At 43.6% G+C, this 16,595-nt stretch overlaps 1 protein-coding gene across 5 annotated transcripts in view; it reads left to right on the top strand.

Annotated features, from left to right (window-relative positions):
* The window catches only part of KALRN (kalirin RhoGEF kinase), a 473,821-nt gene that overhangs the window by 153,166 nt on the left and 304,060 nt on the right, over positions 1 to 16,595 (top strand). For all 5 annotated transcript variants that reach the window (XM_058840643.1, XM_058840637.1, XM_058840639.1 and 2 more), the window contains exons 2-3: positions 3,189 to 3,263; positions 13,529 to 13,643. In XM_058840643.1, the coding sequence (XP_058696626.1) occupies positions 3,189 to 3,263; positions 13,529 to 13,643 (190 nt within the window). The remainder of the gene's footprint in view (positions 1 to 3,188; positions 3,264 to 13,528; positions 13,644 to 16,595) is intronic.

The following is a 16,595-nucleotide window of genomic DNA, read 5'->3' as shown; positions in this document are numbered from 1 at the left end:
GGGTCACAGGAGTAGTAAAAGTTTGTGGCCATAGTGTCCCTGCTCCGTGGATAGGACACTAAGCCAGGATGTGATGAAGATGTCAGGGGCTGCAGGGTTACTGGGTCACAGTACCATGCTCTCTGTGCCTCTCTTCTGGTAAAGAGGTGATTGCAGTGCTCAAGTGTTTTGGCAGACCATGCAGGTAGAAAACAAGAGGGGCTCTGTTGTATAGTCCCATGTTTATGAGGATGGCAAACCAATGCATGGACAATGGCAGGATGGCTCAGCCTGTTCTTCCTTCATCCCTCTGTCCATCTCTGTCCATCTGCTGCAGAAGGGCTGTCTGAGAGGAGCAGCAGAGGTGTAGGGCAGGCTACAAAGCACAGCCTTTGTGTGCACGGGGCTCTGCAGCAAAATGAGATGGTGCTCTGCAGACATGGCCTTGGATCCAGCACGCAAACAAACAAAACAAATGTATTAGAAACAGCTGGGGAAGAGGATGAAAATGAGCATCATTAGGGATATGCTTATAATAACTTACGAACTGGGGAATGCATCATTGCTATGCTGGCCTCTCCTGGAGACAGATTGGCTGCTGCTTTTGGAGTCTTTATTAGAGGCATTGGTTTTCCCATTTATGCATACCTTGCCCCAGCTCTTGCTGGAAACCTGACAGCATGCTCTGAGATGTAGCTTCCAATGCAAGGATTTTGTCAGGAACTGGAGCAAACTCTGGCCATGCCTGCATCTGTGGGTCATGAGCTGCCACTTGGTTAAGTACCATGCATTGTTTTAGGCACTGATCTTCCTTACAGAGTTTTCTTCTTCATCCTGAGTGAAGTTTTGCAGCTCTTGGGACGTTTTGTTTATTCTCTGGTTGTAGGACAGGCTCCTAGTTTTTTAATTCATTCATCATTTACTTTGGAGTGTGTCTGACCTGTCCTGGGTGATACTGAGAAAGGGGAAACTACCTGCTGCAGCATTGTCCCCACTCAAATCTTCCCTTGCCTCTCCTGCGCACAGTCAGGACATTGGGGCGGTTACCAGAGAGCCCCTTGCCTGCAGCCTGCCCTGCTACAGCTCAGGAGATGTCTTTTAAAGTCATAAGGTTTTCTCCTGGTCTCCATGCATATTTCCCCTGTGAAATGCAGTCCTTCCTTGCAAGAGAGTGTCTGAAACGGGCCTTCAGCCCTCAGTATAGTGGGTTCTTGCTAAGAAGTCCTTATGGTGTGCTTTACATGTGCCCACTGGCTTTTTTCAGCAGTGTTCACAAAGATTTCAGTTGTAGACTGTCTGCTCTTCATATCTGTGTGCCTAAGAACCAACTTTGCCATTTTCCTGACAAATTTAACAAATCCTGGGCAAAACTCACCTTGCACTGACACTGCAGATCTTGCAGCTGGATAAATTTGGCTCAGTACTCCACCTGAGTGATGTGTCTTGCACATTGGCTGTTCTTGTTTGCTTCATGGTTGGATGAGATGCTTACATACAAAGCTTCTTAAATTCCACAATGCCTGTGGCTGAGCACTTTCTACCTTTGATGTGAGAACTAGCCACAGACTGGGATCTGAGAGGTTATTCTTGTTAAGAGGATAAGTTAATAGCAAAATCTCATATATTTAACACAGAGTGCACAAAGTCCTGCTTACTTGAACACAGAAAGAGTTCAAAATCAGGACTCATTTCCCTGGTCCCAAAACACTTTACTGACACAATACACTCTTTAGGCTTCCCCTGGGACTGTGCTGCAGTGTCTGTTCAAATTGCAGTTACAGTGGTCTTGGCCTTGCATTGAATTACCTCACTCCTTTGACTTCTAGTTTTCACTAGTTTAAGGCTTAGTCATTGAGCTTTACACATCTCCTGGAGCTGAGTGTCACAGAAGTGATAGCTCAGAGCAAGTGGGGACACAGAGAGGTAGCTGTAGCCTTTGGTCACCAGGGAGGGACGTATTTACATGTACAAGACAGCCTTGTTGCACAATCTGACTGCAAAAAACCAGTAACTCAACCATAGTAATACAAACACTTGTAGATCGGCTGCGAGTGAAAATTGAAGGTTTCGGTCCTGTCTGTTCCAAATGTCTGCATGGATTGAACCACTTTGCCTTTGAAGGCTGCATGTTGGGAGCAATGATGACAGTGTAAAGGGGCTGCTTTTATCCCCAGTCCCACTTTCAGACCCAAAGGGTCAGGTACCATCTGCTTTGTTCAGCAAGGAGGGTGTGATGGCTGCAGCAAATTTCCTACCCTGGCACCATATCAGAAGAATGTTGGTTACTGCCTGCCTGTGGAAGGCAGAAAGTGAAAATACGGGGTTTCAATTGTGTTGTATTCTTTGGTGAGCTGGAATAGATCTAAGGCCATATGGAAGATCACTTGTCATGATGGCTATTATTCACTACCCAGTGATGGATGAGTTAATTTTCAGGGGAACTGCAAAGGTGTCCTTCAAACCCACCTTTTCTGGGAATAGCAGTGTCTGGCTTGCTCTGGGGTGATTCCTTACTGCTCATCTTTTGTAGAGCAGACATGCTGCTGGAGCCTGAAACTGGGCAGTTCTGGAGTAAAACTCAGTGACTTCTTGGGGAATATTTAGGATGCATGAAGTGATTTGGCACTTCAGGGAAGGCCTGTGCAGATATGCTTAACGTGTAGTCAAACAGCATGAAATGTGCTGGGGCTTCAAACCACTCCTTACCCAGGGAATACTTTGGCTGGCTCCTAAGGAGCAGCAGAAAGGGGCAAAGAGGAAAAGCCCTTTTTACGCCAGCCCCTGTGCAAATCTGTCTCAAAGGCTGATGTTAAATGGATGTGTATATGCTGTAATGTTCCCTGCAATTTTGCCTGGGCTATGCTCAGAACAGTGAAGGGAGAAGGCTCCTGGCTTGCTCTACAAGATGAGCATCTCCCAGGCTTGATAGGATGGTCTGTGAAAAAGGCAGCAGGGACTAATCTGGTTACTTGGTAGGAAATTTCTTAACCTTTCAGAACTTTTGAAGGATAGGTCAATGAGCTGATTCTCTGTATTTTTAATTTTTTTTTAATGAACACATCTGTATTTATGTTAATGTTGTTTGTTCGTCAGCCTTTTGGGTCTCTTTGTTGGTGCTTTTATGTATTTTATAGCCTATCTCCAGACTGATTTTGAGAAATAGAACATGCTCTCTTCTAATGTGACTTTCCTGTTTTTCTGTTTTGCAGGCTCTTTTCGAAATGATGGTTTAAAAGCTGCTGATGTGCTTCCTATACTGAAGGAGAAAGTGGCCTTTGTGTCAGGTGAGCACATCTTTCCTTGATCCCTCCAGCCCATCATGAGCACTGCCACATCTTACTCCTTAAGACACTGCAGAGTCTCAAGGGTTTCATGTTTGAAATTGGTAGCACTTGAATTAGCTCTTCTGCTAAGAAGAGGGCTGTATGTGGACCGGGTCTATCCACTAATACTCAGAGCACGGGAAACTGGTCCATGTTCATTTTCTTCACATTCTGAGACACAGGTAAAGGAGCAGCTCAGGTAGGAAGAAAGGCAGCTGCTTAGCTCCAGCCCAGATGTGGGCTGTCTCAGCATGCAGGACACTTCAGGGATCCTGCTTTTGGTTCAAGGTCAGTGAATGGCATTCAATTCCTGCATGTGGGAAGCACTCAGGCCTATAAATTACTGGTGTTCCATTTACAGTCCCAATCAGCTTGCAGTTAAAAGTACCATTGATGCTGCATTTACATAACAACTCAGATGCTCAAACTTCTCCTGCCATTCTGTACAAAGATTTACAGCCTTCATTCAGGAGACAAATCTCAAGGATCTGGGGGTGGATGAGGACTAGACAATATGGAAGAGGCTTTGAGAATAGCTTGGATGATATTGCTTCTGGTGTGAATTACAACTTGTCAGTGAGAGGGGGAAGAAAAAGTCTGAAGCAATCATAATCTTGCATGAAGTCACTCAAATTGGCAGCATAAACCCAGGGTATTTCTAGTGGCAGCATTTCTGATGATTACAAACCATTCAGGCTGCTTGCAATGAGAAAACCTCCATCAAGAATAGCCAGCTCCTCTTGTTTGCAGTCTTTGCTTTTTTGTTTCCTTCATCTCCACAGTAATGCTGACTGCAGAAGGGAGGAGGTTGCAGCATGGCTCTTAGGTGCCTGGACTTTTCTTCCCTGGCTCTCTCCATAGGAGTTGAGTCCCTAGTTCCATGAGGATGGGGTTCATCACCATGTTGAGCCAGGCAGGAAAAGCTTTCCCGTCTGCTGACAGCTGGTGTGAGATGTCTTCCCATATTTTAACAGTTAAATGGCCCATGGATCACAAGTCCAGCTGTGACTTGGGGAAACAATTTGAGGATCTATAAATGCTGGTGACTTTTTCATTGATGACATGAAAATCCAGGAGTTTGAGGGAAGTTTCTGGAACACCGGAAGTCTTTTGTGAAAACCGAAGACTATCCCAACAGTACTGTCATGCAGGAGCACTTTATCTGGCACTGAAGTCTCATTCTGAAATATTTTACATGGCTGGCTTTCACTGCCCCAAAGAGGGGAGCATAGCCATAAAAAACACACCGTACCTGCACACTTGTTTGAGACACAAAAGCTGAACCGAGTGCTCTGGGGAAGTGAAGGGGAGGAATTTATGCAGGCACTGTACTGTAATTTAGTTCTTGGCTCCTGCTGTTGCTTTGCATGGAAATGATTGCAGGATCATTTGGTAATTCATGGAATATTTATTAATGACAACCTGTCTGGATTGTTTATGTAGCCCCTTCCAGTGATGGTGCCTGTGTTCAGCTCTGAGCCAGAGGGTCTCACATCAAATCATCAGCTCGTTAGACACTGTCCTGTGCCAAGGCTGCCTTGCGGAGGGGGGTGTTAAATAAGCAGCGCCAACACAATCCCCCGGGCTTTCACACCATGATCCGCTGCAGGCAGGGTACAGCTTGCTCCACATAGACTCCCCAGCCTCCAGACTTGGATCTGCTCAAAATGTGCCGTTCCTGACACAGCTAGAGGTCCTAGGATTTACACCTCCTCTTCATGGTCTCCAAATGCAGTGACTATGGGCAGCAGTTCCCTTTGCAGCCAGAACACTTTGAGCTGCTGGTATTCGCTGCAACAGCCCCAGCATCCCCTTCCAGCTCAGAGTGTAAGTACTGCCCAGTGTTCCCTTGGACTGTTATAATAAAGCAGATTAAGAAAATGATTTTAGCATTTCAGCTCATGGCTAGGTTCTTTTATATTAAAATGGAATAATTTCCTAGAGTAAGCTTTGAGCACAAAAGAGAAAATGTTTGACAAAAAAGAAAAACCAAATACCTGGATTTTCCAAGATCAACAACAAAAAAGTTCTGTAGTTAGCACAGACTCTGAGAGCACATCATGTTCTAATCAGGCTTCCTTGAGGAACAGGAGAGTTTTATTGAATCTTCTTCAGAGTTTAATACTACAGTTAATTTTAACGATAACAGTACAGTAAAGTTGTCAAGGGTGCTCTCCTTACACCAGCAGAATTTATCAGCACACACAAAAACTCTCAGCTGAACATGTCAGTTACAGAGTTTATTGCTTTTCTCGTCAGCTGTGGCTCACCAGCTTGTTTGTCTGTGATTCAACAGGAAGATTGCAGAGAACACACAAGACCCTTTGGGCAGGGACTACACATTGCTTAGTGTTCCAGTGTGGTGGGTGCTCCACACCTGGACCCTGAAAAGCAAAAGGGCAGAATAGGCAGGCAAGGCAGAGAGCTCCAGAGCAGGCACAACAGGACCTGCCTGCACGTGTCATCTCAGAGGAGCACTCAGGCTTTCACAAGGGCACTTAATTTCAGAGCTGACACACAGCTCTGCCTGGGCATGGATTCATGCAGCCTAAGTGCTGTCTGGGGCTCTGTGCCTGGCACTTCCCCCCGGCTGACTGAGCTGCGAGCAGCAGGCGTGGGGCTCTGCATCTGCATCCCCGCACCGCAGGAAAGTTGAGGGGTGGTGGATAATATCAGGATTTTTTCCTGGAACTGGTTCTTGGTTTCTTCCAGTGATCTCATCTATGAGCTAGACTGAACCTGAACAAAGTTCACATGTGTGTCTGAAGAGTACCTGAAAATCCCATTCCACAGCTCCTGTGCAGGGCGATGGACTGAGCAGTGGGTGAGGTGCATCTCAGTCATAGCTGATTGCTTCCATTGCTGACTCCTGGAAGCAGATTAAGCAGGGGGCTGGCAGGGGGAAAGCTTTGTCCACCTGCTTGTTGTCTAAACTCTAATAAAATCTTGGCTTTGCCTGGGTGGTTCAGTGTGCTGCTTCCAGCAATGGAATGGCCTTGGGAGCCATTAGGGAGTGAGTTACAAGCCAGAGACTGATATTTGTATTCTGAGAGGGAGATGAACACTGAGGAGAAGAAATAAAACAGGTTGTAGATTATTTTAGGTCCTTTTTTTCAGTGAGAGGTGGTGAAATATTTTGGAAACTGGGCTTATAGTCTTTCTTGGGAAACAGACGCTGTTTTAGAAGAGTGGTGTAAATTGGGGCGTTGTTCAGCTGCTTGATTATATTTATGGTAGATTTTCTATTGATCAGGGCAGTACGGAACGAAGTGTATGAACTTTTGGGAAAGGGAATTTGTTACCACGTTCCCTTCCCATGCATGGAACTTTTCATGCACTTAGGCTATAAAAAGCTTATAAAAAGCTTGTTAGTTGACTGATGTCATGGGTCTCACTGAAAGCATTTCTCCACATCCCACCCAGAAGAGTTTCGTTTCTCAAGAACCTTCCCGGTATTTCCGCTCCCTGGAGGGCTCGTAAGAGCAGCGGCGCGTGGGCTCCTGCTGTCAACCAGGTACTGTCTGCTCTTCTGCTGAGGCAGGAGTACAAAAGAGGAGGCTGGCCAGGTTTCTGAGAGCGTGGTTGAGCACAGAAGAATCAGCAGCAGAAGGGTGTAATAAGCTGGTGAGCTGCTGCAGCTGTGACAAGCAGAGCTCCCGGCGTGTCTGCAAAGCAGGAGGCTTTTCTGTGCGATTTGGGCACCAAAAGGGCACAGGGCAGGGAGAAGTGGATGTGGTAAAAGCTCAGCCATCTCCATCCTTTGGTAGCCCACTGTCCCCAGCCCCACATCTCAGGTGTAGCCTTGTAGCCTCCTGATCTGGGTCACAGCAACATCTGAACCTGAGAGCCTTAAGGAAAAGAAGGAAAAGCAGAGATTTCCTGAAAGATCTTTCAGAGAAAGGATTTCAGTGTAAATAGATGTAAAGAAAGGACAGCTTTACAATTAGGTTCCACCAAATTTAGGCCAGCAGGATGAATGAAAGAGGAAAGCTCAGAAAAGAAGACACTGACCTTCCCAAAAACATGTCCAAGGACACCACAGGTCACTTGGTGCCAGAAATACCACATGTGGAGCTACATGTTTTTTCTTTTTCTGTAGGAGAAGCACTTCACTCTTCAGAGAAAGGGTTGAAATGAGACCCCCCGGTACCTCTGGGCACTGAAAGAGTTCACATCCTGGTTTCAGGAGGCCACAAATGCTGATTTGTGGACACTGGAATTTGGATTGGCTTGGGAATAAAATTAACCAAAATATGTAATTTTTGAGTGATATAAACATTTTGTATTTACACAAAAAGTTTTTATTTCAATTAAAAGTTTCCATTCTCCTTTTCCTCTGGAATGGAAATTTCAAATGAAACATCAACAAGTCTTCTATATTTTGTTACAGAAAAATATCTTCCTTTTTATAACATTCCCTAGTGTAGTTTGAAATCAATGGAGATTTCAAAAAAGGGAAATCCACTATTTGAAAAACATGGCATTCCTTGACTATTTCTCTATGCTTGTCTGCTTGTCTCAAATGAGAAAGAGGAGTGTGTCATCATGGTGAATCTGGCCTCTGTTTCTCCTTATTCTGTACAGCTTCTAGCATTGTGCCCTGTGGTGTGAGTTTGGGGGGTGTATCTGTACCACCATCAGCATTGCCACACTCTGTGGCTTATTGGCCAGTACATATTTAAAATTAAAAAGTACCCCCAAATACTTGCATAAAGCAGTGAAAATGAATTGCAAGACACAACAGGTTTCTTCAACTCCATGCAGTGGCTTTGGGTGATTTACTTGCCAGGAAAAGGGATCATTCAGTGGCTGCTCTGGGCATCTCATCTACAGTTTCTGACTTGCTTTGCCAGGAGATCTTCTGGTGAGAACAATTAGCCTTGTTTTTGGAGTCATTAACCCCAAATGCAATGTCATAAGAGTTTGCCATTAGAATTTGACTTGGGGAATTGACTCTGAGATGTGGATGCTGCAAAGAGCAGCACTCTGGAGGGTCAGGCCCTGGTGACTGCACTGCAGCTGTGTTAATTGGATTGTTGTGGGAACTTAAATTTCTATCATTTGCACTAGAATCACCTGATTGGAACCAGTTGAACAGGAGGGTGGTCACACAGCTAATCCTATGTATGACCCTTGCAGTAAATTACTCTACCTTGAAGTAGCAGGAGTTTTAGTGCAGAAGTCTGCTCACAGTAAGTCCAGTAGCAAGTAGACTCTCACAGAGCTCAGCTATGACAGAGAAAGGAATGTTGTTTTAAGACTCTGGATACCAATTCCTTGATACTTTCCTTTCCTAGGAAGTCTGTCAATTAGATTTAGAAATCCACAGTGTATTGTTTATCACTGTACTGAAGTGCCTGACATCAGCTGAGCTCCGTCTGTCTCCTGGTTCTCTTCATTATAATTCATTTTTTCACCATATTTTGGACTGAAATACCTGATGAGGATAATTTCAGTTCCTCTGGAAACTCACTTATGGTCTCAGCAGAGTCTACAGCATCAAGATTGATCAGCTTATGATCTGCAGGGTCAGATGAAGTGGTGCATTTACTTGAACTGCAGTAGACATCTGAACAGGGGCCAGAGACACCGTGTGCTGCTCCCGTTTCCGTTGCTGATGTGCTGCAGGATGTTAGACAAGGTTCCTGGGAACCTTTACATGTGTGGACATTTGTCTCTGGTTAATCCTTGTGAATTCTCTCAAAGAGAGTGCAAAAGGAAGCAGAGGGTTTGAACCCTTAAATGTGGATTGCTGCAAGGAGGTAAGGATTGTGGTAGAAGGGCTGATAGAACTGGAGAGATGCAGCTTGAAAACAGAGCTTGATAAAATCATTATCTGCTTTATACAAGAAGTCTGCATTAACGGAAACTGATAATTTCCTGTCCTCAACAGGACTACACGTAGCTGGAATTTCAGTTTATTGTGTATTAACAGGGATGGATGTGCCTTAGGACTTGAGACTGGTAAAGCCTGTACAGAGTTCATATCACTAACACTTTGGGATGGCAAATTTCTTGGCTTACCTATGGGCAGTTGGGGCCACTGTAGGCAAAAACATTTGGGCCCACCACTAAGAGGTGTTCAGGCAGCTGCCAGGACAGAGGTTTTGTCACTGGAGTCTCTTTATTCTTGGTTGCAGGCTTGACTGGAAAAGTGATCATCAGAAGGCCACTAACTGTGCTGCCTGCCTGTATGCAGGTTTTCTGAGGTTTCTTTAAGATTTTCTTTTAATGTGGTATGCATCACAGTGCCTTGTACCATCACTGCAATGTCCCCTGGATGATTTGTGGAGGAAAAATTATGTGATCTTACTTCTGGGAATAAATCCTGAATTTAGCCATGGGTTCTTATAGGATAGAAGAAAGGGAGATGGGAAGAACTGGCAAGGAAGCCACTGACAGGAAAGGCCATCAACAAAGGATTTTTGAGAAATGCAAGGCATACATGGCTAAATATTTGTTCTCAGTGTACTCTGTGCCCTGAAGAACATGTGTTTTTCAAACTCCTTTTAACCAGAGCACTAATAACCAGACCATCTGTTTGCCTCTCTAAATCAGAGCAAAGCTCATGAAAACCCAACTTGAAAAACAGTAAGAAATTATCAGCTGTTTGTTTTAGCATTTAATAACTGTAATTAGCAAGCCTAATGACATGTTTGATTATTTCATCACAGTTCTGTGAGTCCAGGGGGAGGCAGGAGATGGGGCTTATTGATTAGAGCAATTGAGACTCCTGGCTTCCTTCTAGTTTTTATTGTCTTTTAAAACAATGTGCTGAGTAGCTCTCTGAAGGCTGTGCATGTACAATTGGTGTGGAGATCATGGCTGACTTGGGGCAAGGTTTGTCTCCCTGAGTGGATTACTAACAAGCAGAGACAGACTCTCAAGCACTGCGAAGCCCAAACACAGTGGATCAAGTCAGAAAACCTCATTTCTGCTCCTGCTTCTTCAAGTGACTCACTGTGGCATCTGGGGTGAACTTCTTCCCCTCAGTACTTTACTATTCTCTTCAGTGAAAAGATAGTAGTAAGGAAAAGGAATGGTATAGACAGAATCTCTGCACAGCCAATGCCAGAAGGTTTTCTCCTCTTTTATTGAGTGTTGCTGCTTCTCAGCAGGCTCCATTAGAGGAGATGAGCATTCTTACATGGGCATGTTTGATAGGGGTGATACCCCCTTCAGTCTGCCTAGAGAAGCTGAGATTTGGGGTTACAAAATGTAACAGAAATGCTGCATATTATCAGTATTTAAGAGAGTAAATCATGGGTACTGATCTCTGCAAGTCTGATGGTGAATTAGACATACAGCGGTTTGTTCTAGAAGAAGTCTGATGTTTCTTTTTACAGGCTCTTGGTAAAATTGTAAATTATGTAGGCATTCATAAAAATTAGGGATTTCTCAGTAACTGGGATTGCATGGAGTTGAAAGAAGCAATTGAAAAGCAGTTGAAGGATTCTAATATGTATGATGTAATAATTTCACTCTGTTGCTCAAAGCCTAGAACTGCACTTTTATCACAAATGAAAAACATTTGTTTCTAAATGTAACATATCTTGATATTTTACCCAAGTCTCCTTGTTTTTGTGTGCTGTATGACTAGGAAGAGTCAGTCCAGGTGCTTATTTTTCCTTCCATCATCCAGAAACATCCAACTGGGTCATCATGTAAGCTTTCTTCTCCAATGAGAATTAACCCATTTTCTCAGGCCTGTCCTGGTAACTTCTGACCCTGTGTCTGAGCCTTATTTTTCCTGCTCCCCTGGAGACAATTTAGATGAACTGTTGAGGGACAGATTTTATCCTGAAGCAAAGACAGGACACGAATGTTCTGGATCCTATTTTGTTTTCTGTAGTTGAAATCCTTGTGTTGCTGTTACTAAAAGGGTCAAGAATTTCCTTGACTTGATGTTTTCAGCCTGCCAGATTTTACACAGGTTTCTATTTATTTATTTTGTAGAGCTCACTTTGGTGGAATAGTAGGTGTTAAGGGGGTCCCTGACCAGAAACACAATTTTTGGTTTACAAAGCCAAGGTGAATGGGCAGCATCAGAGTGATTAGTGCTGCTGGGCTGTGGGAACCTCATGGCCCTTTCCAGGTGTTTCATATCCTGGGAGAGGATTACAAATGTGGGCTTGGATGTCTTCTGATCTCAACTCTTAGTGCTTTTCCACATTGTACAAATATTTAAATAATTGTGAATGAAGGAGAGGGAGCCTGAATGAGTAGCGGGTAGCATGTTCTTCTGGGATGCAGTTCAAGTTAAGGTCTCTGCTTCATAAAATATCTGGAAGCTTTTGAAAGCCTTGGTTACATCTAGATAGGATGGGAAATTTTTCAAAACCTTGAAAAGCTTCTTGTGTTGAAAAAGTATCTCCCTCCAGCTTTAGTTACTTATATTGGTTTGCCATTCTATAGGCTGGCTTGCTTTTCTGCTGGTCACGTATCATGAATGATATAATGGTTTGGCATTGATGTGGTGTGTGAAATAATCTCAACAAAGGGAGAATTTACTTAAAATGAGGAAGCTTTTTTTCATAAAAAGGTCTGAACATTTAGATCTGTTCATTTTCTTGTAACTTGAATCCTTTTTTTACATTATGCCCCCATTTTCCTGCTATGTGGCAGACAAATGGATCTGCCAAGGTGACACTGAACTTCGATGGACCTTCCTCACCTTCATAGTGTAAAGGCAAATGGAAAGCACAGAGATCTGGGTGGAGATTAGGCAGGACAGTTTTTGTACTCCATATGTACCCCTGTCTGCATGAGGGCTCAAAATAAAGATGACATCTGTTGTTTGCCTTTCCATTTGTATCCCTGGACAAATCAGACACAACCTGGTCCCAATGGAGACTTGCACAATGTGGCCCTCCAGTTGTATTGCATCCACTGAAAATCATGGGTACCAGTGGCATCTCTATTTGTCTAGGTGAAGTTTGTCATAAGAGACTCTGTCTTGTACAGGCAGCAGTGCTATAGAAGACTCTTTAGACAGATCTTAGCAATTAAAAATTATCTGTATTTTAAGAAAACTTATATATAGTAACAAGAATATGCCAGTAGCACAGACTGCAGGTGTCCTGAGCTCTTAATGAGCAGTGTGGATCATTGCCGGAGATGTTCATGTCCTTGTGTAGCTTTTTCTTCTTGTTGGCCAAGTAAATTAGCTCAGAAAGCACGTGGGTTTCCTTTCTCAGAAGTGATATTTCTGTTAAAGAGATTATACTTTCCATTGAGAAGTGCAAACTCATGTGCATTTTTACAGCTTGTTTGCGAGGTCCTTGCAGTTCCATACTAGCTTTTTGAGCTGTAGTTTAGTTGTAACTTTTTCCTAGATAACAGTGCAAACGCATATCTAACAACAAACAATTCCTGGAAGAAATCCTAAGATAAAATGTGAAGAAAGAACTAAACATTGAATGAGGTGCTAGATTTCAGTTTCAATCTTCTTAAACTTTATTTACAGAAGAGAATAAAATAAGGCACCGTAGAATAGATTGTATTTGCCCCTGTACTTGTGATTGTACAGTTCAAGGTAGAGTTATTCCTTTATGGCTAATTCTTTAGATAATTGTTGTAAAAGATAAAGGGCCAGACACTGACAGTTTAAAAGAAGTAAGTGTTTTTTAAGGCAGGAAAGCTACAGGAAACCACCCCCCACCCCCCCCAAAAAACAAATATTCCGCTTGCCAACAACACTTTATAAATGGAAATCTTAGAAGACATGAACTTCTAATCAAATTTTTAATTCTAATTTAATCTAACCTGATAGATTAGAACATTGTGGTGCATAAACATTACTGGGATACATTGCTTCAAACTGGCAGGATGTGGTAAACTATCTTGGAATGAATGGTACAACACACTGAGCAACAGTGAAAAAATCTTTCACTTTTGGTGTTGACCAGTTTAAAACTATCCCCATAGTAGGATTTCATTAACATCACCTGTTTGGAGTAGGAGATATATTAGATTTGATGGGATTAGCTGAAAGAAGTGCTAGTAGCAATTTTCCTTGTGTGGGCTTTTTTTTTCTTTTTCTTATATACCCCATTTGGAGTTCCAGCAAATGCAAGCTTGTCTTCCTCAATTAGGCAAGTCTGAAAGCTACAACGGGTGTGCAGCCTCTTGAATGTGCTGTAATTTATATTTATCAATTCAGTGCACATAGTTTTTTTGATGTGTGCTTCCTGCCTGATTTTCTAACAATCCTTTATTTTCCACAGGTGGCCGTGATAAACGAGGTGGTCCCGTCCTGACCTTCCCAGCCCGCAGCAATCATGACAGAATAAGGCAGGAAGACCTTCGTAAACTTGTGACTTATTTGGCCAGCGTGCCAAGGTAAAGCTAGAAAGAAAACATTTCAAAGCTTAGGGTGGATGGGTGGGTGGGGAACTTGTTCTTGGCAGTTACTGATTTCCAAGTATTAACATTTAGTACCTTGAGTTCTTGGGGTGGAGGAACAAAAGTGTTCCCTTCCTCCTCCTGTGTGCACTCCGGTGGCTTTTATGGCACACGTGGCAATGCAGGAGCCCCAGAGCGGAGGCAGTGGGAGCAAACCTGGGCTTCAGGCTCCTCACAGCCTCGAGGAGCAGCTCTCATTCTCCATGTTTGTGTGCAACTGTTTTAAAGGAGTGCAAGGGGAGGAATGCTTAGAGGTCTGCAGTTAAATATAGCAAGCTGGAGAGAGCCTGCTGTCTGTTGTTGCTTTTTAATACCTCGTGGGAGGTTTGGGAGAGCTGGGGTAGGGGGCTGAAGTTGCTGGGGAGGAGAGAGTGCCTGTACAAGAAGGCAGATCTTCCTGCTCCAGTACTTTCCAGAGACTTCTCCAGGCTGGGGAAGGAACATGGGTGGACTTAGGAGGAAGCTTTCAAAGAAAGGCATTTCAAGTTGTTCTGAATATAAGCCACCACCTTTCCCTGCATTAGTCTCTGTGGCTCTCTTCCAGCAAGCAAATCCCCATCCTTTTCTCAGGGATGCTGAAGGAAAGGTGTGTTACCAGAACATTTTTTTTTTTTTTTTTCAAGCTTTGGGAGATCATTTATAAGGCTCAATCCCCAGGGAGGTATTTCTGATCCAGCCTCAGTGAGTATGAGGCTACATATGCTCTCATCCAGCTTCCTTTCCCTATTTTTAAGCTTGTCAAATATCCTTGTCCAAGACCCACTGCACCAGCTGTTGAGGTGAATGTTACCCCAGGGCAGGTGAGGGACTGAGAAGGGATGCTCAGGGTTGCAGGAACACATCCTGTGCCACCCAGGAGCTCCTTCTCTTTTAAACCCCCACACTATGAGCTGTTAAACAATGTTCATGTTTTGGCAAAGAGTGAAGTTGAGGCATGAAGGGCAGAGGGGTTCACTGCATCTGGAAGTCAGGAGGTGGAGGTCTTGGAAATGCACTCAGTTCCTTAAACATGCAATGTGCAGAGGACAAAGGTTGTGTTTGGTAATGGATGAGGGTTCAGGGCAGTTTGAAGACTTAATCGCTTGGCTGCAGAGTGAGTAGCAAATGCAGCCATGTGTACCACATCTGCCAGTGATTGTTTCCTGGACATCATAAGTCCTCTGGTGATGCGCTTTTTGCTCTGTTGAACTTTTGGTCATCAAGGTTTTACTAATAAGCTGAGTCTGTTTGCTTTTCTCCCCACCCCCTCTCATTTTATCCTCTAGCCAGCTCCATTTTCAACCATATTGTGAGAGGGATTACAGACATGCTGCGGGGCTGGAGGAGCAATAGGTCACTCCCTGGGAGTGTGTGTCCCAGAGCTTGGCAATTCCCCCCCAGCCACTGTAATAATGAAACTGGTCACCTACATATTATCATTTTTTGCATGGTTGCAAGTATGAAGAGGATATGACATTGCTTTGGGTTGCGAGCAATTGCAGAGCAAAAATGACCTTCTAATGTGTCTACCTTTGTATTAATTGCTCTTCCCTCAAGGAGGTGGCTGTAATAAAAAGATACATCCCTTCTGTTCCCCACTGTCACACAGCTGAAATGCTGCTTTGCTTGCCTCACTGTGGATCAGTGCAGCAGTGATTTTTCTCTGATGATGCAGAACCTGGGGTCAGAGGTACGTGCTGGAGGAGCCAATAAAAGACTTTGCTGCCTGTCTCCCTAGAAGCACTAAAAACCATTCTCCTCCTGGTGGTCACTACAAAGCCTTGTTCTGTCCTGGTGGGTGAAGCCTTTGGAGGATGTCTCTCTAGTTATACCAGAGAGCATCCCTTTCTCTGTGGTACAATCTCCTGTCATGAAAATGCACCCAGCAGTGAGGGACTGGCTATGCATGGAGCACTTTCACTGGCTTCCCAAGGGTCCTTGCAGATTGGACCTCTGGAGGTATTAACTGGAGTACTGTCTCCTTGGGATGTTTGCATATTGAGAGGTGTGAAGCAGAAAGCAGCAAGAATGATCAGAGATCTTGAAAAAGTGGCCTGGTCAAGGAAGTATTAAAAGGGTAGAGGTTGCTCAGTCTAGAAAGTGAAAAGCATGTGCAAGCATGTTGTGATGCTGCTAAAGGAAAGGGTTTGTAGGGTGAAGATAAACAAATGTGTTACACCAGAGCAAGTGAAGATTAGAGTGGTTATGAGGAAAAGATTTCTAATGACTTCCCACTAGCACTATAAAATGTCTAATTTTTTCTTCAATCCTTCTGTTGTTGTACAGACAAGCCTCTGGCATTTATATAAATGTTATGGAGAGGGTATGGTAGATGAGGTTATTTCTCCCAGTTTCTCCTAGTCCTGTTTTGTTGGGTGCAGCAGCTGTGACCTTGTTGCTCTAGGAGGGAAATGTGACCACAAACTTCATAGGTTTGGCACGTGGGATTGTGTAACCTGTGTGGTGTAAGGAAACACTGAAAACTCATTTTCCCTAAACATTTTGTTCACTTTAACAAGGGCAAGCAGCAGAGCTTTCAAACTTATTTATGTTTTGGAAACAAATATATGGAAGAAACAGTTGGAATTCCTATCACTGGCTCTCAGTTCATGTTTATTCCAAGATGAGTGCTGTAGTTACTAACTACATTAGCCATCCATCAAAATAAACAATTTCATTAGGAGAAACTCTGAACAGGATGTCAGAAGAAACTGCTCTGCTATTGAGTGCTAAAAGGATAAGAATTTTCTGTGCTAGCTGAAAAAGTAGAAATTTAGGAAAAAGACTGTAATTTATCATATTGACACCGGGATAATAATTCTTTCATTATTTTCGGTGCATTGGTTTCTGAGTGAGACAGATTGCTCTCCACGTTGATACTATCTGTCACTTAACCCTTGTTTTATATCT

The sequence above is a fragment of the Poecile atricapillus genome, chromosome 5 (genome assembly GCF_030490865.1).
Source record: "Poecile atricapillus isolate bPoeAtr1 chromosome 5, bPoeAtr1.hap1, whole genome shotgun sequence".
NCBI classification, from domain to species: Eukaryota; Metazoa; Chordata; class Aves; order Passeriformes; family Paridae; genus Poecile; species Poecile atricapillus.
This window is presented reverse-complemented; position numbering and strand designations above follow the sequence as displayed.